General features: G+C 39.0%; 1 protein-coding gene and 1 non-coding gene across 10 annotated transcripts in view; one reads left to right on the plus strand and one right to left on the minus strand.

The window, feature by feature from the left end:
• Nucleotides 1-24,054, minus strand: part of ZYG11A (zyg-11 family member A, cell cycle regulator) — a 73,363-nt gene that overhangs the window by 36,088 nt on the left and 13,221 nt on the right. For 8 of the 9 annotated variants that reach the window (XR_011996002.1, XR_011996003.1, XM_072730893.1 and 5 more), the window contains exon 3: nt 4,927-5,675. Coding sequence is in view for 7 of the 9 variants with exons in the window: in XM_072730893.1 (XP_072586994.1) it covers nt 4,927-5,675 (749 nt within the window). In the remaining 2 variants the exon portion in view is untranslated. The remainder of the gene's footprint in view (nt 1-4,926; nt 5,676-24,054) is intronic. The other variant, XM_072730897.1, reaches the window with a different exon arrangement.
• On the plus strand, nt 3,966-4,072 carry LOC112926177 (U6 spliceosomal RNA). The gene has a single exon (XR_003236277.1). It is a non-coding gene; the product is annotated as a U6 spliceosomal RNA (small nuclear RNA).

The raw sequence follows: 24,054 nt of genomic DNA on the forward strand, positions 1-24,054 counted from the left end.
GACACACAGAGAGAGAGAGAGAGAGAGAGAGAGAGAGGCAGAGACAAAGGCAGAGGGAGAAGCAGGCTTGATGCAGGGAGCCCAATGCGGGACTCCAAGGTACTAGGATCAGAGCCCCACATCAGGCTCCCTGCTCAGCTGGGAGCCTGCTTCTCCCTCTCCATCTGCCTCTGCCCCTGCTTGTGCTCTCTCTCACTTTCTCTGTCTCAAATGATAAATAAAATCTTAAAAAAAAAAAAAAAATTCAACAAAACAAAGCTAGTCTATAATCTTAAAAAATATCAATGTCACAAAGAACAGGATGGACTAGGTAACTCTCCCAAATTAAATTACAGAGGGACGTGAAAAATAAATGCAAAAATGACCCTGGACTAAAAGGAAAAATATTTTACAGAGGGCATTACTGGGATTAATCAACATTGTAAATGTGCATAGTAAGATTATTTAAAGCACTGCATCAGGCAGCCTGGGTGGCTCAGTGGTTTAGCACTGCCTTCAGCCCAGGGTGTGATTCCAGAGACCAGGGATCAGATAGGTCCTGCAATGGGCTCCCTGCATGGAGCCTGCTTCTGCCTCTGCCTGTGTCTCTGCCCCTCTCCCTCCCCCTCCTTCCCCCCCCCCTCCCTCCCCCCCCCTCTCTCTCATGAATAAATAAATAGAATCTTAAAAAAAAAATTGTTTAAAGCACTACATCAATGTTAAACTTCCTGAAACTTGGTAACTACAAGTTACCATTGTAACTTGGCTATTAAGGAGAATATCATTGCTCTTAGGAATACAAAACTCAAGCATTAAGAGCTACAGGGACATGATGTATGCAACCTACTCTCGAATGGTTCAGAAAAAAATTCTGTGTATAAAAAGGATGCGATAGGGGCAGCCCTGGTGGCCCCGGTGGCGCAGTGGTTTGGCGCCGCCTGCAGCTCAGGGCATGATCCTAGAGACCCTGGATCGAGTCCCACGTCGGGCTCTCTGCATGGAGCCTGCTTGTCCCTCTGCTTGTGTCTCTGCCTCTCTCTCTCTGTGTCTCTATGAATAAATAAATAAAAAATCTTAAAAAAAAAAAAAAGGATACGATAGGGCAGCCCTGGTGGCTCAGCGGTTTAGCACCACCTTCAGCCCAGGCGTGATCCTGGAGACCCGGGTTCAAGTCCCACGTCAGGCTCCCTGCATGGAGCCTGCTTCCCTCTGCCTGTGTCTCTGCCTCTCTCTCTCTCTCTCTGTCTCTCATGAATAAATAAAATCTTAAAAAAAAAAAAAAAGGATACGATAAAATAAATGTGGTCAAAATGTTTAAAATTAGCAACCCACCAAGTTAAAAGTTTTTTCAAAACAAATTTTAAGTACTAAAAATAGATTAATGGCCCAAGGACCTATACATAATAACCTAAAGAATATATTCTAAAATGTTTTTAAGTTTTATGATCATGGTGCCTAGGTGGCGCAGTTGGTTAAGTGTCTGCCTTCAACTCAGGTGATGATCCCAAGGGGTACTGGGATCAAGTCCTGCAGACTTCCTGCTGAGCAGGGAGCCCCTCCCCCTACTTGTGCATGCTCACTTGTGTTCTCTTTCTCCTCTCTCACTCTCAAAACAAAATAAAAAAATTTTTTTTAAAAGTTTTACAATCAGATGTAAGAGCTGAAAAGGAACAATGAATAAGCCACAACAAAACCAAGCAGAAGACCAAATAGCTGTTGCCTCACCCTCTCTTCTCTTTGGCTTCCTGCAGATGCCACTACAAAACAATCTTCAAAAAGGATTCTTGCCACACCCCACCAGTGGATCAACAAGGATTTCCTACCTAATGAAGATACTGCATGGCTTTTGATACTACTAATGCTGGGTGCCCTTTTTGCCTGTTTTTTATTTTTTTAAGTAGGCTCCACACTCAACATGGGGCTTGAACTCATGATCCTAAGATCAAGAGTTGTATGCTCTACCGACTAAGTCAGCCAGGCACCTCCCCCTTATACCTACTTTCAAGGAATAGGTACATGTTACCCATTCTAATTTGGGGTGCAATAAATAACATTTGTTGTATTTGAGGGTCTTTGCTGACATTTAATTTTATCCATATTAAATGTGAGCAAATTTTTGATCAAACAACTAAGATACTTGGCATACTCTGCATCTGATATGAAACATATATTTCCACTAAATAAAAGGTTTCCTGAAACATACCTTTTAAATTTGCCATACCTTACAGTCTACATAAGGCTGGCTTAAGATCTTTTAGAGTTTCTTAGTACTGGATAGATTGTGGTCTCTCCTCTCCGTCCCAATAATATCAAACACTGTATATAATGCATAATTTAAAATTTTCAAAGTAAACTAAATTTACACGTATACCAGATAAGGTCACTGAAACATAGCTTCCCATTTTCTTTTAGCATACCCACTTTGATAGTATCTCAACTATATGCATAATCCATCAATAAAATATTCCAGCATTTGTCTGATATTATTGCATATACCAAGAGCTCTAACGTGCTAAAAACAATTTTTCCCCAATTCTTGCAGTCTTTTGATTATTGTGACACTAAATGCTATTCATCTGAAACAGGCCTAGGTATACATTCCTGGTAAATAATTCTCAACATCTGAAAGTTCACATTATCTCTATTACAAAGCCTAATGATATGATATGGCTTCCACCTTCATTAGACATGCCAGAAATTTAAAAGGACTTCAAGGGCATCTGGGTGGCTCAGTTGGTTGAGTCACATTCCAGATTTTAGGTCTTGATCTCAAGTGTCATGAGATCTAGCCATGCTAAAGCTCCATGCTCAGTGGAAGTGTGCTTGGATATTCTCTCCCTCTGCTCCTTCCCTCATTCACATGCTCTCTTTCTAAAATAAATCTTTTTTAAAAATATAAAAGGACTTCAAAATACAATTGCTATTTTCAAATCAAAAGAACAAAAACGTGAAAACAGCTCTCTCTTTTGGTCCACCACCGTGGTGTGTGTGGTTGACTGTCCATCATGTCTTCTCACAAAAGTTTCAGGATCAAGTGATTCCTGGCCAAAAAACAAAAGCAGAAGCATCCAATTTCCCAGTGGATTCGGATGAAAATTGGTAATAAAACCCAGTACAGGGGTGCCTGGATGGCTCAGTCGGTGGAGCATGCAACTCTAGATCTTTGGGGTGTGAGTTCAAACCCCATGCTGGGCATAGAGCCTACTTAAATAAGTAAGTAAATTAATAAATAAAAACAACTAATAATTGCAAATAACTTTATTCTCTCATTCTAAAAAGAATTACTTATTGTATAATTATAAAGCATTTTAAAGCAGTGGTTCTGAACCTTGGCTGCAAATTAGAATTACATGGGAACTTTCAAAATTTTGATGCCCACACCAACTCCCAGGCCAGTTAAATCAGAATCTGTGGGAGATCAGACACAGGCATCAGTACATTTCAAAGCTTCCAAAATAATTACAATGTACAACCAAGGTAGGGAACCACTGTTTTGTTTTGTTTTTAAAGATTTTATTTGACAGAGAAAGAGAAAGCACAAGCAGGGAGAGCAGCAGGCAGAGGCAGGCTCCCCAATGAGCAGGGAGCCTGACACGGGGCTTCATCCAAGGACTCTGTGATCATGACCTAAGCCAAAGGCAGACACTTAACCGACTGAGCCACCCAGGCACTGCACTATTTTAAATAAGAAATATTCTGAGACAGCCCCAGTGGCTTAGCGGTTTGGCACTGCCTTCAACTCGGGGCGTGGTCAACCCAGGGCATGGTCCTGGAGACCTGGGATGGAGTCCGAGTCCCACGTTGTCATCCCACGTCGTCGGGCTCCCTGCATGGAGCCTGCTTCTCCCTCTGCCTGTGTCTCTGCCTCTCTCTTTCTCTCTCTCTCTCTCTCTCTCTGTGTCTCTCATGAATAAATAAAATCTTTAAAAAATATATTCTGGAACACAAATCCTTAAATATATGCTGTTTTAAAAACAGCACCAAGAGTACTCACTTCAGTAGTACATATACTAAAACTGAGACAATACAGAAAAGATCAGCATGGCCCCTAAGCGAGGATAAGATGCAAATTTGTAAGGTGTTCCATATTAAAAAATATATATATAGCATGATTGGCTATAAATTTATTCTGGCAATGTTCAAAACTTTTTTCTTTCGTTTTTTTAAGATTTATTTATTTGAGAGGGCCAGAGAGAGAGAGAGAGAGAGAGCACTTGAACATACCAGCAGGGGGAGGGGCAAAAGAGGGAGAGGGAGAATCCCAAGCAGACTCTCCAGTGAATGAGGAACCCACACAGGGCTCGATCTCACAACCCGGAGATCATGACCTGAGCCAAAATCAAGAGTCAGACACCTAACCGACTGAGCCACCCAGGTGCCCTGTTAAAACTTTTTTTAAAGATTCTTTTCAAAATTGTTTTCTCTCACACCTTCACCAAAAATGTTGATCACCTGCCTAACTAATTATATAGAAGTGAACAGCATAAGTTTTAGAATTACAAAGACCTGGATACAAGTCCTAGCTCAAAAATTTTTTTAAAATAATAAATAAATAAATCCTAGCTCTACCATTTAATAGGTAGTTATATGATAAAGAATAATCAGTTTAACCTCTGAGTTTCCATTTCCTCATCTGTAAAATGGGAGGATTAAAGAGGAAAACAACACACACAATGTGGCATCTGGTACATAGGAGGTAATGTATAAATGGCTATATTTATCATACCAAACTAGCCTAGAAGACCCTGGAAGCCTGGACCATATCTTGTTTAAGGTCATAATTCCAGAACCTACCACATGGTAGCTACATAAAAATTACTGTTAAGCTCCTTAAGGAATTTTATCTGTCTCTGTAACTCTAATACCTAGCATAAATTCTGATATACAGTAAAAGCCTAACAACATTCTGAACAAAGGAAACAAACTTATTTCAAATAAAAAACAAACCCTCAAGCCTTGCTTTGCAGTAAAGAAGTCAGAATAACCAGCATCCGTAGCCAATAATCCCACAAACTGCATTGCAGGCCGTTGTTGTATAAACAGTTCTACAGCTCCATCAGTGATGTAATTGCCCCCCGAAATATCCAGCGACACAATATTAGGCAGAATATCCTTTTGCTGCAGCAAATGAAAAGCTAGATCTGATTTGAGTTGCCTGTGATCAGAAATATCAAGGTGAAGCAGACATTTAAGTTCTCTAATAACTGCAAGAATTTGTGGTTTGGTCATAGTCAGGCATTTCAGATAGTGCATAGTCAGAGATTTGAGTCGATCCTTACAGGTAAGGAGTGCAGAAATGTTAGTGACCAGAGTATTGGAGATATCCAAGCTTTCCAGTTTTGGTAACTGAGAAACATTAGCCAGGTCTTCACTATGAAAACAAACATTGAAAACACTTAAAACGCGAAGACCAGTGAGCTGACCAAATAGGAGTCTTGAATCTTGAGGGATACTTGTTGAGTCCAACAGGAGACACCGAAGGTTTTGCTGGATCCAACTATTGCTGCAGAGTCCACTTAGGATGTCTGAAATTGGGAGGTCAGTGTGCACTGCAGTAGCATCTAGCTCAATGACTTTGTGATGGCAGAAGGCTTTTGTGAATGCAGCTGTCGAGATTTTAGCTTTTTGAATATTGACCAGCTTCAGTTTCATTTGGTTGCCTTGGAAAATGCTTGCTGTTCTATCAGTCAGCTTCCCTATAAGAGAACCAAAACCAGCTTGTAATAACTAAATCTCATGCCTTTTCCAGGAAGCATTGTGGCCAATGAACAATGACAGATACTAATAATAACAATGACTACATTTACTGCTTACACCCTGCGAAGCATTGTTCTAAACCCTTTACTCAGATTACTTCACTTATTCTTTATAATACTATAACAATACCATAACACTATTACTATTATAATTGAGGAAACTGGAGCTTAAAGAGCTCCAGTTACCTCCAGTAACTTGTTCAAAGTCAAAACATGTGGTAGAACCAGGAATCAAAACTAGTTCAACTCCAGAGCCCATAGTTTTATCCATAGTAACTTTGTTCATACACTCAACAAAACAACAAAACACAAAACAGATAAATAAGTAGAGGATATATAATATAAAAATAACACTACCAATGATTACTTTTAACCAAATTAATGGACAGCCTCTGACAAGTCACTTACCTCTGTAGGCCTCATTTTCCTTAACTGTAAAATGAATGGGTTATACTAGATTTTATTTAGAGAAGATTTACTACGCATCTCCTATATGTGAGATCCTGTGTTAAGAAATGGGCACACAAGGTAATTTGACCCCTGTGACAACAAGGAGTTCAGTTTAGAAAGGCATGTCAGGTAAATAAAGGATTAATAATAGTGTACTGACATGCAGTACTGATTTGTACCACTCCTGAGCTGGTACACATAAGATTAACTTTGGGAAAAGTTTTGAAGACTAAATATCAGTTTGGGGGAGTGAAGGGAGACAGTGAAGGGTGGAAGAACATATCAAAGACAAGGAGGCACAGATGAGCAGGTTTATTTGGAAAGATCCTAAGTAGACCAACACTATTGGAACACAGTGGTGTAAAAGCTAAAAAGCAAAGTGGAAGGAAGGTAAAGGCAGATGGGGTCTGTACACAAAGCTAGGAAACCCAGACTTTTATCCTATGGACAATAAAGAACAATTAAATTTTGAAGCAGAAAAAGGAATGGTCATAACTACATTTTTAGAAAGACCAATTATGTGACTAAAATAATTACGATGGTGTTTGGTGGGAGTGAGATACGGCAAGGTATTATTGTTTTTTCAAAATGAAAGATAAAAGTTTAAACTAAGACTGACAGAACATGGTGGCTGAACAGACCAGGGCAAAGAACTGAGGAAAAAAAAAAAAGTATATTAAGCTGATTCCCAGCTTCCCAGTTTGTGTTAAGTTGCACTACTAAGACAATAAGAAGGAAGTCCCTATACCTCAGACTTTGAGGAAGAATTCAGTATTTTCATTCATACATTTATCCAACAAATACCGAGAGTTCACTGTATGTGAAATGTCAGCTATGCTAGATGCTAAGAATGGTGAAGGAAATAAACATGGCTCCTGCCAACATGGAGCTTATTTACACCCTAGAGGGAGAACACTGAACAAGCAGAAAACTATAAACATTAAAAATATAGTGAAAAAAAAATAGTGAGTGAAAAATAGAACTACTCTATGATCCAGCAATTGCACTACTGGGTATTTACCCAAAGAATAAAAAAAATACTAATTCAAAGGGACACATGTACCCTGATGTTTATTTTTTTTTTTTTATAGATTTTATTTATTTATTCACTGGAGACAGAGAGAGGCAGAGATGTAGGCAGAGGAACAGAGGAAGGAGAAGCAGGATCCATGCAGGGAGCCCAATGCAGGACTCGATCCCAGGACTCCAGGACTATGCCCTGAGCCAAAGGCAGACAGACACTCAACCACTGAGCCACCCAGCCGTCCCTACCTTGATGTTTATAACAACATCACCAACAACAGCCAAATTATGGGAAAGAGCCCAGCGACTGAATGGATGAAGGAGAGATGGTACGTGTAAAAACACACACACACACGTAAATATGTAAATGTATATATGTGTGTGTGTATATATATGAGACAGAGAATATTATTCAGCCATAAAAAAGAATAAAATCTTACTATTTGCAACAACACAGATGGAGCTACAGTATATTGTATTATGCCAAGCAAAATAAGTTATGAGAGAGATAAATACCATATGATTTCACTCATAGGTGGAATTTAAGAAACAAAAGAACAAAGTGGGGGGAAAAGAAAGAGGTAAACCAAGAAACAGACTCTTGGGACATATGGGAAGCTCAGCTGGTTGAGTGCTCAGCTCTTCGTTTCGGCTCAAATGGTGATCTCAGGCATGAGATCAATCCCCAAGGCAGGCTCCACCCTGAGTGGGGAACATACTTGGGATTCTCTTCTTCCTTCTGTGTCCCACCCCACCCCAAGACCCAAGAGTATAGTCTCTCTCTCTTTTCTCTCCCTCTCAGTAGAAGAGAAAGGAGAAAAGAAAAAAGAAACAAACTCCTAACTATAGAAAACAAAATGATGGTTAGGAGGGAGGAAGTGGGACAGATTACAAATAGGTAATGGTGATTAAGGAAGGCACCTGTGATGAGCATCAGCTGATACAGGAAGTGCTGGGTCACTAAATTGTATACCTGAAACTAATATTACACTGTATGTTATATAACTGGAATTTAAATTAAAACTTTTAAGAAATGTAGTAAGTGTTCTAAAGGAAACAAACAAGAACATAAAACTGGGTAAGGAAAGGAAGAAGGATGTCAAGAATCTTCTTTGTCTCTCTGGAGTTTGAGGAGGTGATACTTAAGCTAAGACCTAAGGATGTGAAAGATAAAGATTACTGTCACTCTAGATTGAAGGAAGAGCTAAAGTCCTGAGATGGGAAACAGGTCGGCTTTTTCTACGAAATGAGAGGAAACCAATGTGACTGAAGCACAGCTGATGAAGGTTAGAGACAGGTTAGAGACAGAGGCAAGAGTCAGATCTGTCAGACCAGGGCAAAGAATTGACATTTTATCCTAAGTATAAGGAGAAGCCTTTCAAGTGTGACATAAGAGTGGCCAGATCTGTCATGAGGACTGTTTGCTATGTGGCAGAGCTTGGCAAGGGACAAAAGTGGAGGTAAAGAGAGCACTTGTGAGGTCAGGGAAGAGGAAAGAGAAAGGTGTTATTGATAAGACTTTTTTTTTTTAAGAAGAAAAGAATGTTTGAGATAGATATTTTGAAGGCAGAAAATGTTTCAATAGAATCAAAGAGAGAGGGATCCCTGGGTGGCTCAGCGGTTTAACGCCTGCCTTTGGCCCAGAGCACGATCCTGGAGTCCCGGGATCGAGTCCCGCGTCAGGCTCCCGGCATGGAGCCTGCTTCTCCCTCCTCCTGTGTCTCTGCCTCTCTCTCTCTCTCTCTCTCTCTCTCTCTCTCTATCATGAATTTAAAAAAAAAAAAAAAAAAAAGAATCCAGGAGAGAGGAAGAAGAAATGAAAAACTACTCCTCCTAAGTCACTGAACAACAAGGTAGATGACCAAGTCATTCTGGAGATGGGGGAAATAGCAGTGCAGTGGATGTTGTAATATGACACCTGGATCCTTAATAGGAACAAAGAACTTACTATTAGAGCTGCTGGGAGTGCAGTCAGCCCTCATCTATGGGACATCAACTGAAAAGAGCTGCCCTACCCAAGGTCAGACCATTTCCCATGCAGACCCATATCCGAAACTGATCTGGATGGTATAAAGGTCCAACCCTCATATAAAGGTCCAGCCCTCACATCTCAAATCTCAACTCAGCGCAGATCTGAGTCATTGTTTCACCTTCAGGATTCCCCAAATGATCAGCTGAGGTATTCTAGATTCCATAGAGTTTCAACCTATGAGACTAAAGGACAAACACTTGGAATTAACTGGCATAGAGACAGTATTTAATAAAACTGTGGGAGGGACACCTGGGTGGCTCAGGTCGTGATCCCGGGATGCTGGGATCAAATCCCACATCAGGCTTCCTGCATGGAGCCTGCTTCTCCCTCTGCCCATGTCCCTGCCTCTCTCTCTCTCTCTCTCTCTCTGTGTCTCACATGAATGAATGAAAGAATTAATTAGGGCAGCCCTGGTGGCGCAGCAGTTTAGTGCCGCCTGCAGCCCAGGGTGTGATCCTGGAGACCCGGGATCGAGTCCCACGTCAGGATCCCTGCATGGAGCCTGCTTCTCTCTTTGCCTGTGTCTCTGCCTCTCTTTCGCTAAGAAAGAAAAGAAAAGAAAAAAAAGAAAAGAAAAGAAAAGAAAAGAAAAGAAAAGAAAAGAAAAGAAAAGAAAAGAAAAGAAAAGAAAAGAAAAGAAAAGAAAAGAAAAGAAAGAAAGAATTAAAAAAAAAAAGTGGGAATTGGGATATCTGGGTGGCTCAGTCCATGATCTTGGGGTCCTGAGATCAATCTCCACATCAGGCTCCCTGCTCAGTGGGGAGCCTGCTTCTCCCTCTCCCTTTGCCCTTCCTCATGCTTGTGCTTTCTCTCAAATAAATAAAATATTAAAAAATAAATAAATAAAAGCTGCTTCATTAAAAAAAAAACTGTGGGAATGGATGACATGGGAATGTAAAAGGAGGAAGAGCAAGAACAAAATATGGAAAATAACTACATCTGAGGTCAGTAGAATGAGGAATAGTCATAATAGCAAATAATAGCTGCTGATGTTCTAAATATTTTAGATATATTAATTCTCTAAGTCTTCATAAAACCCAATGAGGAAGGGATTATTATTAGTCACCTTTTACAGAGGAGTTGAAACATAGGAAAGTTAAGTAACTGGCCCAAGGAAACATCTAATAGTCAGGACAGTGTATAAACCCAAATAGTCTGACACCAGAACCAGAACTCTTAAATCTTAATTTGTACTGCCTTTCAAGGAGAGTTGGATAAGGAGACAGATCAGCAGCAGCCACTGAAGTAGAGGAAAACCAGAAGAATATGATGACTGAGAAGCCCAGAGAAGAAACACAGTAGACTCAGGACACATCCTGGATATATGGTTCTGAAGCTTAGAATAAAAGTACTATGCTGAGAACTCTAAGGAATCAGAGTAGAAGTGGTAGCTTCTAAAACAAAACAAAAAGACCTACAGAATGTACAAAGTACTATTGGGTACCCAAGTCAGAATCTCAAGGAACATAAAATATTTAAGGTACATACAGAAAAACAACAGCATACAAAGGAAATTGTGGAAGAGTAACCAAGAATACAAGAAAAAAAAAGCAACAGAAGAATGAAATACTCTAAGTCAGAAAGGTCAAGAGTAATTAATACTAAAAGTCAAAAGTACAATAATCTCTGATGATTTAATGAATCTAGGCAATTATCATTTATGGCCACCAAAATACAAAACCAACCAGACCACCAGACTTAATTAACTCCCTTAAGGAAGTACAAGGCCCTATCAAAAACATCAAATCTAAATCTAATCAAGCATCTACCTCTAACTTCCAACTTAAAGGAATTACAGCTATCAGAAGAACAGCAAAAAAAAAAAAAAATTTTTTTTTTGGAACAGCAAAAAATTATAGCACTGTCAAACAATGGCAAAATCCAGACTGTGGAAAAACTCTACATAACAAACCACCACAGTTTCTTTGGAAAAAAAAAAAAAAAAAAAAAAACTGGAAAGCCCCCAAACACATAGAGATTAAACAACACACCTGAAATTAAAATGTGGATCAAGGAAGAAATCAAGAGAAATTTTAAATTTTGAACTACATGAAGACACAACTTATCAAAATTTATGAGATAAAGTGAAAATGCTTAAAGGTAAAGTTATAGCTCTGAATACATACATTAGAAAAGAAAGAGCTAAAACCAATCATCTAAGTTTCCACCTTAGGAAACCAGAAAAAGAACAAATTAAATGCAAAACAAGCAGAAAAAAAGGAATAATAAAAATTAGAACAGAAATCAATGAAACTGAAAATGTGAAATCAATAGAGAAAAATCAACAAAGCCAAAAGCCGGTTCTTTGAAAAAATCAATAAAAATCAACCTAACTAAAAATAAATTAGCCTCGGGCAGCCTGGGTGGCTCAGCGGTTTAGCATCACCTTCAGCCCAGGGCACGATCCTGGAAGTCCCATATCCTGGAAGTCCCATATCGGACTCCCTGCATGGAGCCTGCTTCTCCCTCTGCCTGTGTCTCTGCCTCTCTCTCTCTGTGTCTCTTATGAATAAATGGATAAAATGTAATAGATAAAATATTTTTAAATAAATAAGTTAGCTTCTGGCCAGGCTAACTAAAAGGAGACAAATTACTAGCATCAGAAATGAAAAAGAGGACATCACTATCCGTTGAATATTAAAAGGATAAGAATACTATGAACTAATTCTATGCCCACAATATGATAACCTAAATGAAATGGACCCATTCCTAGACCCATTAAGTGTATGCCTTAATCCCCATCACCTGTTACACCCATTCCCCCCCCCCCCGCCCCCCGCTCCTCCCCCAACCATCAATTTAGTTTGTTCTCAATAGTTAAGAGTCTGTTTCTTAACAGAAAGACACAATCTACCAAAACTCACACAGGATAGATTACCTGATAAGGTTTATTTATTAAAGAGATTGAATCAATAATTTAATAACCTTCCAAACAGAAAGCACCAGGTCCAGATGAGTTTAGTGATGATTTCTACCAAACACTGATGGAAATTATACCAGTCCTCCACAATTTCTTGCAGAGGACATACTTCCTAACTCATTCTTTGAGGCCAGCAATACCCTAACAACAAAACCACATAGCTATTATAAAAGAAAACTACTGGGGATCCCTGGGTGGCTCAGAGGTTTAGGCGCCTGCCTTTGGCCCAAGGCGTGATCCTGGAGTCCCGGGATCCGGGCCCGCGTTGGGCTCCCTGCATGGAGCCTGCTTCTCCCCCTCTGCCTGTGTCTCTGCCTCTCTCTCTCTCTCTATGTCTATCATGAATAAACAAAAAATTTAAAAAAATAAAAAGAAAAGAAAACTACTGACAAACCTTATGAACACAGATGCAAAAATCCTCAACAGAATATTAGCAAACCAAATCCAACAAAGTATAAAAAGAATTCCACACCACAAGCAAACAAATTTATTCCAGGTATGGAAGGCTGGCTCAACATTTAAAAATCAATTAATGTAATCTATCACATCAACAGACTGAAAAAAGAAAAATCACATGATTATATCACTAGATGAAAAAAAAAAAAAAAGCATCTGACAAAATCCAACATTCATTCCTAGTAACAACTCTCAACCATAAACAGAGGGGAACTTCCTCAATTTGAAAAGCCTTAGTACAAAAAATCTACAAGTAACATACTTAGTGGTGAGAAACAAAACTTTCTCACTAAGATCAGGTAAAAGGCAAGGATGTCCCCTCTCACCACTCCTTTCTTTTTATTTATTTATTTATTTATTTTTATTTTTATTTATTTATGATAGGCACACAGTGAGAGAGAGAGAGAGGCAGAGACATAGGCAGAGGGAGAAGCAGGCTCCATGCACCGGGAGCCCGATGTGGGATTCGATCCCGAGTCTCCAGGATCGCGCCCTGGGCCAAAGGCAGGCGCCAAACCGCTGCGCCACCCAGGGATCCCTCACCACTTCTTTCCATAAATACAATATCATTTACATCAGCACCCCAAAACAAGGAAATATTTAAGTATAAATCTAATAAGTACAAGATCTATATGAGAAAACTAAAAACTGAAAATCCAAGAAGAACTAAATAAATGGAGAGATATTGGATATCATGGATACGGAGATATTCCATGTTCACAAATAAGACTCAATATTATCAAAATATCAGTTGGATTGTTCAGTCATAAAAAAGAATGAAACCTGATCATTTGCAACAACATGGATGGAACTAGAAAGTATAATGCTCACTGAAATAAGTCAGTTGGAGAAAGACAAATGCTGTATGACTTCACTTGTGTGGAATTTAAGAAACAAAACAATGAGGAAAGAGGAAAGGGAAAGAAGAGAGAGAGAGAGAGAGAGAGAAACCAAGAAACAGACTCTGAACTATTGAGAACAAACTGATGGCTGGGGGAGGATCAGGGGAATGGGTGTAACGGGTGATGGGGATTAAGGAGTACACTTGTGATGAGCGCTGGGTGATATACAAAACTGCTAAATCACTAATTTGTATACCTGAAATTAATAGAACACTGTATATTAATTATATGGGAATTAAAATTTTTGTTAAAAGTTATCAGTTTTTCCCAACTTCATCTACCAATGTAATGCAATCCTAAGAAAAATCCCAGCAGGTTATTTTTGTGAATATCAATAAAGTTTACATGGAAGGCAAAAGACCCAGAACATCCAACATAACCTTGAAAGAGAAGAACAACTTGGAAAGTGGACACTACCTAACTTCAAGACTTCCTATAAAAGCTACAGTAATCAAGACAGTGTGGTACTGGTGGAAGAATAGAGAAAGAGATCAATGGAAAGGAAGAAAGAGCCCAGAAATAGATCCAACTGATCTTTGACAAAGGAGTAAAGGTGATTCAATGCCTCAAATACAATACTACAGCAAATGATGTTGGAACAAATGGACATCCATATGAAAAAACAAAAACCAAACGTGAATCTAGACACAGACCTAAAACCCTTCATAAAAATCAACTCAAAATAGATCATACATGTAAATGTAAAACACAAAATTATAAAACTCCTAGAAGATAACATAGGAGAAAACCAATGGGGAAAAAAAAAAAAACCAATGGGTATAGTGATGCCTTTTTAGATACAATACTAAAAACACAATCCATGAAAGAAATAATTGAGGGGCACCTAGCTGGCTCAGTTAGAAGACCATGTGACTCTTGACCTCAGGGTCATGGGTTAAAGCCACACACAGAGTTATGGATTACTTAAATACATAAAACTTAAAATAATGATAATTAATAAGCTAGATTTTATTAAAATTAAAATCTTGGGGTACCTGGGGCTCAGCTGTTTGGGCATCCAACTCTTGGTTTCAGCTCAGGTTATGATCTTGCAGTTATGTGATAGAGTCCCATGTTGGGCTCTGTGCTCAGTGCAGAGTCTACTTCAGGTCCTTACTCCCTCTTCCTCTCATTCATATACTCATTCACTCTCAAATTAATTAGTTAATTTTAAAAAATTAAAATCTTACACCCTATTAAAGAGTATATTAAAAAATTAAAAGACAAGCCAGACTGGGAGAAAATCATTATAAAACACTTATCTGGTAAACTAATCCAAAATATACAAAGAACTCCTAACAATAAGAAAACAAAAACAGTAAGAAAACAAACATCCCAATTAAATAATGGGTCAGAGACCTTAACAAACACCTCATCAAAGACAATATATAGATGACAAATAAGCATAAAGATGCTCCACATCATATGTGATTAGAGAAATGCAAACCAAGACAACAACAAGACACTACTATATACCTATAAGAATGGTTCAAATTCAGAACACTGATAACACCCAAAACTGGGCAAGATGTGAGGCAATAGGAACTCATATACTGTTGGTGGGAATGCAAAATGGTACAAAAGACAGTTTGTCAGTTTTTTACAAAACTAAATATATTCTTACCATATGATCTAGCAATCGCATTCCCAAAGGAAGTGAAAACATGCCCACACAAAAACCTGCATAAAGATGTTTATGGCGGGATCCCTGGGTGGCGCAGCGGTTTGGCGCCTGCCTTTGGCCCAGGGCGCGATCCTGGAGACCCGGGATCGAATCCCACATCAGGCTCCCGGTGCATGGAGCCTGCTTCTTCCTCTGCCTGTGTCTCTGCCTCTCTCTCTCTCTCTGTGACTATCATAAATAAATAAAAATTAAAAAAAAAAAAAGATGTTTATGGCAGCTTTATTCTTAATCACCAAAACTTGGAAGCAAGTAAATGAATAAACTGTTACACATCCAGACAATGGACTATTCACCACTAAAAAGATATGAACTAGGGGCGCCTGGGTAGCTCAGTCAGTTAAGTGGCCAACTCTTAATTTGGCTCAGCTTGTGATCTCAGGGTCATGAGATTCAGCCCCAATTTGGGCTCTGTGCTCAGCAGGGAGTCTACCTGAGATTCTCTCCCTCTACCCTCCCCCTGCTATGTGTGTGTGCTCTCTCTCTCAAATAAATAAATCTTTAAAAAAAAGAAAAAAGGCATGAGCAATTAAGCTATAAAAGACACGGTGAAACACATATTGAGTGAAAGAGCCAACCTGAAAAGGCTATATAGTGAATGATTACAAATGTGCAAAACTATGGAAACAGTATAAACATAATTGGTTGCCAGGAATGGGAAGAAGATATGAATAGAGTACAGAGGATTTTTGGGACAGTGAAAATACTTTGATATAATGATGACTATATCATTATACTTTTGTCCAAACCCATAGAATACATAACACCAAAAGTGAACTTTAAGGTAAAACAAGGACTCTGAGGGACACCTGGGTGGCTTAGCGGTTTGGCACCTGCCTTCGGCCCAGGGCATGATACTGGAACCCAGGGATCAAGTCCCACACTGGGATCCCTGAATGGAGCCTGCTTCTCCCTCTGCCTATGTCTCTGTCTCTCCCTCTTTCTTTGTCTCTCATGAATAAATAAAATATTAAAAAAAAAAAAAACAAGGACTCTAAGTGATTATAATGTGTCAAATATGGAAAAAATACCATTCTCATGAGTGATATTGATAATAGGGAAAGCTACGCATGTGTGGGGGCAGAATTCATAAGAAATCTCTGTACCTCCTCTATTTGGTTGTAAACCTAAAACTACTTTAAAAAATAAAGACTTAAGGGATCCCTGGGTGGCGCAGCGGTTTGGCGCCTGCCTTTGGCCCAGGGCGCGATCCTGGAGACCGAGGATCGAATCCCACATCAGGCTCTCAGTGCATGGAGCCTGCTTCTCCCTCTGCCTGTGTCTCTGCCTCTCTCTCTCTCTCTGTGACTATCATAAAATTAAAAAAATAAATAAATAAAATAAAAAAAATAAAGACTTAAAAATATGCATTACACACACAGATACCCATACACATAACATACATATTGCAAAATAATACAAGAGACAGGCGGAAAACCTGTAGAATAAAAGAGGCCTAAAAACCCCCATCAAGCAATCAAAATATATGGACCTCACCTGGATACTAACTAAAACAAAGCTTTTTAAAAGTTTTAAGACAGGGGCTGAGTGGCTCAGTTGGCTAAGCAGCCAACTCTTAATTTCAGCTCAAGTCATGACCTTGGGGTCCTAAGATCCAGCCCTGTGGGATCCACATTCAGTGGGGAACCTGCTGCAGGATTATCTCTCTCCCTCTGTCCCTTCCCCACCCCTCTAAAATAAATCATTCTTAAATAAATAAAATCTTTTTTAAAAATTAAAAAGTTCTAAGACAGTCAAAATGAACACTCACTATATATTTGATATTAAAAATAAATACTGGGCAGCCCGGATGGCTCAGCGGTTTAGTGCTGCCTTCAGCCCAGGGCGTGATCCTGGAGACCCGGAATCTAGTCCCACATCGGGCTCCCTGCATGGAGCCTGCTTCTCCCTCTGCCTGTGTCTCTCCTCTCTCTCTCTCTCTCTCTCTCTCTCTCTCTGTGACTATCATAAATAAATAAATAAATAAATAAATAAATAAATAAATAAATAAATAAATAAATAAATAAATAAAAATAAATACTAAAATTTTAAGTGTGAAATTAAAATTATGGTGTTATATATGTGCATATTCATACACACATACATATACACAAACATACACACAAGTCCCCACTCCTCAACTACATTTACAGTTTAAATGATAGAATATCTACAAAATATCTGGGGGTAGGACAAGGGTGGGTAGAGGTATAAATGATACAAGATTGGCCATGAGCTGATAATTATCTAAGTTGAATATACTGAGGTTTAGTTTCTCTAGTTTTGTACATTTCAAAATATTTACATAAGTTTTTAAAAAATCAAATCTACAGAGATTAGAAGATATAAAATTTATCTTCTTTTCTTGCAAAACTATATGCCTTCACTTTGAGGAATATATGGGCCTCAGAGTGTAAAAGCCACAGGATAGAATGCATTTTCTTTTGCTTAATTGTTTTGCAAATTTATTTAACTGATAATAGATAGCATCTTTATATTAAAACTAAATATAAGGGGTGCCTAGCTGGCTCAGTCAGTAGAATATGCAACTCTAGATCTCAGGGGTCATGAGTTCAAGCCCCACATTAGGTTCCTGGAACCTGCTTAAAACACAATAAATATAAAAAAGAAAAAAAATACAATAAATACATAAAATTGAACATGTAAAATCTAGGGGGGGCGGTGAGAATGAATACAAAGTAGCACTTTCAGGGACTCCTTAAGGGGAATACAACTCAGGGTTTGAAGCTTTAGCTCCTAGCACAGTATCTGCTGAGTAGTAGGGACTTGATGAATTAAGAAGTGAAAATTGGGGATCCCTGGGTGGCGCAGCGGTTTGGCGCCTGCCTTTGGCCCAGGGCGCGATCCTGGAGACCCGGGATCGATCGAATCCCACATCGGGCTCCCGGTGCATGGAGCCTGCTTCTCCCTCTGCCTGTGTCTCTGCCTCTCTCTCTCTCTGTGACTATCATAAATAAATAAAAAAAATTTTTTTTTAATTTAAAAAAATTATGAAAAAAAAAAAGAAGTGAAAATTGCTGTAAGCACATAGTTATTTGTAAGAAATCTGCCACAAGTCTCATGAAAAGGTTATCAAATAAGCATAGCATAGTGGTTAAAAAAACAAAAAACAAAAAACCACTGTGTCTGGATCCAGAGTGTCTTGGTTCAAATTCTGACTGCCACTTCTAAGCTATACAACTTTGGACCAAAAGTTATTTATCTCTCTGATCCTCAGTTTCTTCATCTATAAAAAGAGATAACAGTATATACAAAGCTTAATAACATATGGTTGATATATTCCTTATCTCTATTGGGAAAAACTGATGTGGGAGAGGGAGGGGGTTGTTCCTAACTAAACCACAGAACAAAAGTTCTTAATCTTCAGCTTCAGCCACCACATCTCTAGCAACTGTACCCTTGTGAAGTTATCTTATGGACTCTTGAACACCAAAAGTATTCTTTGTCTCTGACATAAACTGAGTGAGTCAATGAACACTGACTTTACAAATTGGTTATCTCCAACCTCAACCTGGAAAAATAAATCTCTTTATTTCCTTCTCTTCAGAACCTATCCTCAGCCAACAAATAACCTAGAATCTTTTCAGAATGGCTTTCCTCCCCACCAACATCAAACACAGCTCTTACCCCACTCTATTTTCCTTTTAGTTATTCATCATTTCTTCCTTCCCAGGCAAACCTTACTGACCTAGGCTCATGATTTTTATCCTTCAGCCACCACAGGACGTTGTGTCATCAATTTTTAGCTCTTATATATTTTTAATGTTTCAGTCTTCACTGGCTTTTCCCTTTTTGTATACAACAGATCTGGGCTATCCTTTCCCCCACCCTCACCCTCAAAAAATTACCCATCCCTTTTTTTTTCTTCTTTGTTAAATTTCCTAAGGGTACAGGTGTATTCCATTAGCATGAATTACAAAATGGATTCAAAAACCTTTTCAATGTAGGCAAAAGATCCAACCAAAAAAGATCCAAAAAAAAAAAACCAAAAACACAAAGGTTAGAACAACATTATAAAACACTAGATCCGGACGCCTCGGGGGCTCAGTGGTTGAGCGTCTGCCTTTAGCTCCGGGCATGATCCTGGGGTTCTGGGATCGAGTCCTGCGTCAGGAGTCTGCTATTCCCTCTGCCTATGTCCCTCCTCTGTCTCTCATGAATAAATAAGTTTGTTAAAAGTCTTAATACTCACGGGAAAGAAAAAGCAAACTAAGCAATGTAAGCAAGAGGAAGGAAATAATAAAGATTGGAGTGGAAATTAATGAAATAGAGGATGGAAAAGATACAGAAGAAAAAAAAATCAAAAGCTAGTTCTCTGAGATCAACAAAATTGATAAACCTGTAGCTTGACTAACAAAAAAAGAGAACTCAAATTACTAAAATGAGAAATGAAAAGGGACAGAACCACTTACACCACAGAAATAAAATATTATAAAAGAATACTAAGAACAACTGTATGCCAACTAATTAGATAATTTAAACAAAATGGATAAGTTCAAAGAATAACACAAACTAGTAAAACTACTCAAGAAGAAATAGAATATGGGGGTGCCTGGCTGGCTCAGTAAGAAGAGCACATGACTCCTGACCTCAGGGTTCTAAGTTCATCCCCCACTGGATGTAGCAATTACTTAAAAATAAAATCTTGGGGTGCCTGGGTGGCTCAGCTGGTTAAGCATCCAATATTGTTTTTGGCTCAGGTCGTAATCTGAGTCATGAGAATCAAGCCCTCTGTCAACTCCTCACTCAGTGGGGAGTCTGCTTCTCTCCCTCTGCCCCTAGTAAATAAATCTTTAAACTAAAATAAAATAAAATCTTTAAAAATAAAAAAAATAGGGACACCTGGGTAGCTCAGTCAGTTAAGCATCTCCCTTTGGCTCAGGTCATGATCCCGGGGTCCTAGGATCAAGTCCCACATATCAGTCTCCCCACAGGGAGTCTGCTTCTCCCTCTGCCTATGTCTCTGCCTCTCTCTCTCTCTCGTGAATACATAAAATCTCAAAAAAAAAACTGAAATTAAAATTTTAAAAAACCATTTCTGTACACTAAAAATGACCAATCCAAAAATGAAATTAAGGGGAGGAGGGTGGGGGGTGGGGGTGAATGGGTGACGGGCACTGAGGGGGGCACATGACAAGATGAGCACTGGGTGTTATTCTGTATGTTGGCAAATTGAACACCAATAAAAAATAAATTATTAAAAAAATGAAATTAAGAAAGCAATTCCATGTAAAATAGCATCAAAAGAATAAAATACTGGGGTGCCTGGGTGGCACAGTCAGTTAAGCATCCAACTCTTGATTTCAGCTTAGGTCATGATCTCACGGTCAAGAGATCAAGCCCTGCATTATATCCCTGCTTGGGATTCTCTCTCCTGCTCACCCCTCCCCAACCCCTCAGTCACATACATGTGCGCACGTTCTCTCTAAAAACAAACAAAATATTTAAAAATAAATTTAACAGGGATCCCTGGGTGGTGCAGTGGTTTAGCGCCTGCCTTTGGCCCAGGGCTCGATCCTGGAGACCCGGGATCGAATCCCACGTTGGGCTCCCGGTGCATGGAGCCTGCTTCTCCCTCTGCCTGTGTCTCTGCCCCTCTCTCTCTCTGTGTGACTATCATAAATAAATAAATAAATAAAATTAAAAATAATAAAAATAAAAAAATAAATTTAACAAAGGAAGTATAAAATTTATGTGCATAAACTAAAAAAGAAATTTGAAAGATTCTATTTATTCAAAATGGACTAAAAACCTAAAAGTGTAAGAGTAAAGAAACCAACACTCTTAGAATAAAATACAGATGCAAATACTATGACTTCGGATTTGGCAATGGATGTTTAGATAGGATAGCAAAAACATAAGCCATAAAAGAAACAGATGATTGGGTTTCATCAAAATCAACTTCTCAAAGGATGCTATCAGCAAAGTGAAAAAAGAATTCCTAGAATGCAAGAAAATACTGCAGGCCATGTAATTGATTAAGGACTTGTATCTAGAATATTTAAAGAATACAGACATAGAATGTATAGCTTAGGGAATATTGTAATACTGTAAAAACTTTGTATGCTGACAGATGGTAACTAGGTTTACCATGATCATCATTTTGTAACATATGCATTGAATCACTGTCTTGTACACCTAATCATGTCAATTATACCTCAATTAAAAAAAAAAAAAAAACAGAAACAACTTTTAGGGCACCTGAGTGGCTCAGTCAGTTAAGCAACTGACTCGATTTCAGCTCAGGTCATGATCTCGGGGTCATGGGATGGATCCCAGCAACAGGTTCCACACTCAGCATGGAATCTGTTTAAGCTTCTCTCTTCTTGTGCCCCTTCCCCTGCTCACACTCTAAACAAATAAAATAAAATCTTTAAAAAAAAAAAAAAGACAATCTAATTAAGAAATGGACAAAGGATCTGAGTAGACATTTCTCTAAAGAAAATATACAGGGGTTGGGCCACTTGGGTGGCTCAGCGGTTTAACACCTGCCTTTGGCCCAGGGGGTGATCCTAGAGTCCCGGGATCGAGTCCCACATCAGTTGGGCTCCCTACATAGAGCCTGCTTCTCCCTCTGCCTGTGTCTCTCATGAAGAAAAGAAAGAAAAGAAAGAAAAGAGAAGAGAAGAGAAGAGAAGAGAAGAGAAGAGAAGAGAAGAGAAGAGAAGAGAAGAGAAGAGAAGAGAGAAAAGAAAAGAAAAGAAAAGAAAAGAAAAAAAGAAAAGAAAAGAAAAGAAAAGAAAGAAAGAAAAGGAAGGAAGGGAGGGAGGGAGGGAAAGACGGAAAGAAAAAAGAAAAGAGAAAGAAAAAAGAAAAGAAAAGAAAAAAAAGAAAGAAAAAAAGAAGAAAAGAAAAGAAAAGAAAAGAAAAGAAAAGAAAAGAAAGAAAAGAAAAGAAAAGAAAGAAAAAAGAAAAGATAAGATAAGATAAGATACAGGGGCACCTGGGTGGCTCAGTTAAGTGTCTGCCTTTGGCTCAGGTCATGATCCCAGGGTCCTGGGATCAAGCCCCACATCAGGCTCCCTGCTCAGTGGAGAGCCTGCTTCTTCCTCTCCCTCTGCCACTCCCCCTGCTTGTGCTCTCTTGCTCTCTCTCTCTCTCTCAAATAAATATAATCTTTTAAAAAAATAATAAAGAAGGGATCCCTGGGTGGCGCAGCGGTTTAGTGCCTGCCTTTGGCCTAGGGCACGATCCTGGAGACTCGGGATCGAATCCCACGTCGGGTTCCTGGTGCATGGAGCCTGCTTCTCCCTCTGCCTATGTCTCTGCCTATCTCTCTCTGTGCGTGTGACTATCATAAATAAATTTAAAAAAATTAAAAAAAAAAATAAAGAAGAGGGATCCCTGGGTGGCACAGCAGTTTAGCGCCTGCCTTTGGCCCAAGGTGCGATCCTGGAGACCCCGAATCGAATCCCACATCGGGCTCCCGGTGCATGGAGCCTGCTTCTCCCTCTGCCTATGTCTCTGCCTCTCTCTCTCTCTCTCTGTGTGACTATTATAAATAAATAAAAATTATAAAAAATAATAATAATAAAGAAGATATAAAATGGCCAAAAAGCACATAAAAATATGCTCAACATCATTACTCATTAGGGAAATGCAAATCAAAACCACAATAAATATTTCACATCCACCAGAACAGCTATAATCAAAAAGTCAAGTAAGGACTCTTGGTGAGGTTATGGAGAAATTAGATCTCTTGCATGCTGCTGATAGTAAAGTAAAATGATACCACTTTGGGAAATAATTTGGAAATTCTTCAAAGAGTTAAATATAGAGTTGCTGTTTGACCAAGCAATTCTACTCCCAGGTATACATCCAAGAGAAATGAAAATGTATGTCCACACAGAAATGTGTACACGAATGTCTGTAAGTAGCATTATTCATTGAATGACTAGCCATAATCCACACAACTGAATATTATACAGCCGCAAAAATGAAGTTGTAACTAATGCTACAACATGGATGAATCGTAACAATATTATGCTGAGTAAATGAAGTCAGATATAAATGGGCACATACTGCATGATTTGATTTATATTAGTTGTTTAGGAAAGATAAACTCATAGAAAGTAGAAGAGTAGTTGTTTAGGGTTGGGGGACGGGTTAGGAGTTTCTTTTTGAGATGATGAAAATGTTCTGAAGTTGACTGTGAAGATGGCTGGCCCAAATCTGTGATTTAAACACACATACACATACACACACACACACAAAAAAAAAACCCACTGAACTGTATACTTTAAATGGACGAATTATATGGTATGTGAAAATATATCTCAATAATTGATTACCAAACCCCTCCATTTTTTAAAATTTTTTATTTATTTATGATAGTCACACAGAGAGAGAGAGAGAGAGGCAGAGACACAGGCAGAGGGAGAAGCAGGCTCCATGCACCGGGAGCCCGACATGGGATTCGATCCCAGGTCTCCAGGATCACGCCCCGGGGCAAAGGCAGGCGCTAAACCGCTGCGCCACCCCAGGGATCCCCATTTTTTTTTTAAGATTTTATTTATTAAAAAAAAAAAAAAAAAAAAAAGATTTTATTTATTTATTCATGAGAGACAGAGAGAGAGAGGCAGAGGCAGAAGCAGGCTCCTCTGGGGAGCCGATGTGGGACTTAATCCCAGGACCCTGGGATCCTGACCCAAGCCAAAGACAGATGCTCAATCACTGAGCCACCCAGGCATTCCCCCCAAAAAAACCTTTTCATTATAAAAAAAAAAAAAAAAAAAACAAAACTGTAGGGCTCCTGAATGGCTCAGTTGATTTAGCATCTGCCTTTGGCTTATGATCTCATGGTCCATGTTAAGATTAAAGCCCTGTATTGGGCT

The sequence above is a fragment of the Vulpes vulpes genome, chromosome 12 (genome assembly GCF_048418805.1).
Source record: "Vulpes vulpes isolate BD-2025 chromosome 12, VulVul3, whole genome shotgun sequence".
Classification (NCBI taxonomy): Eukaryota; Metazoa; Chordata; class Mammalia; order Carnivora; family Canidae; genus Vulpes; species Vulpes vulpes.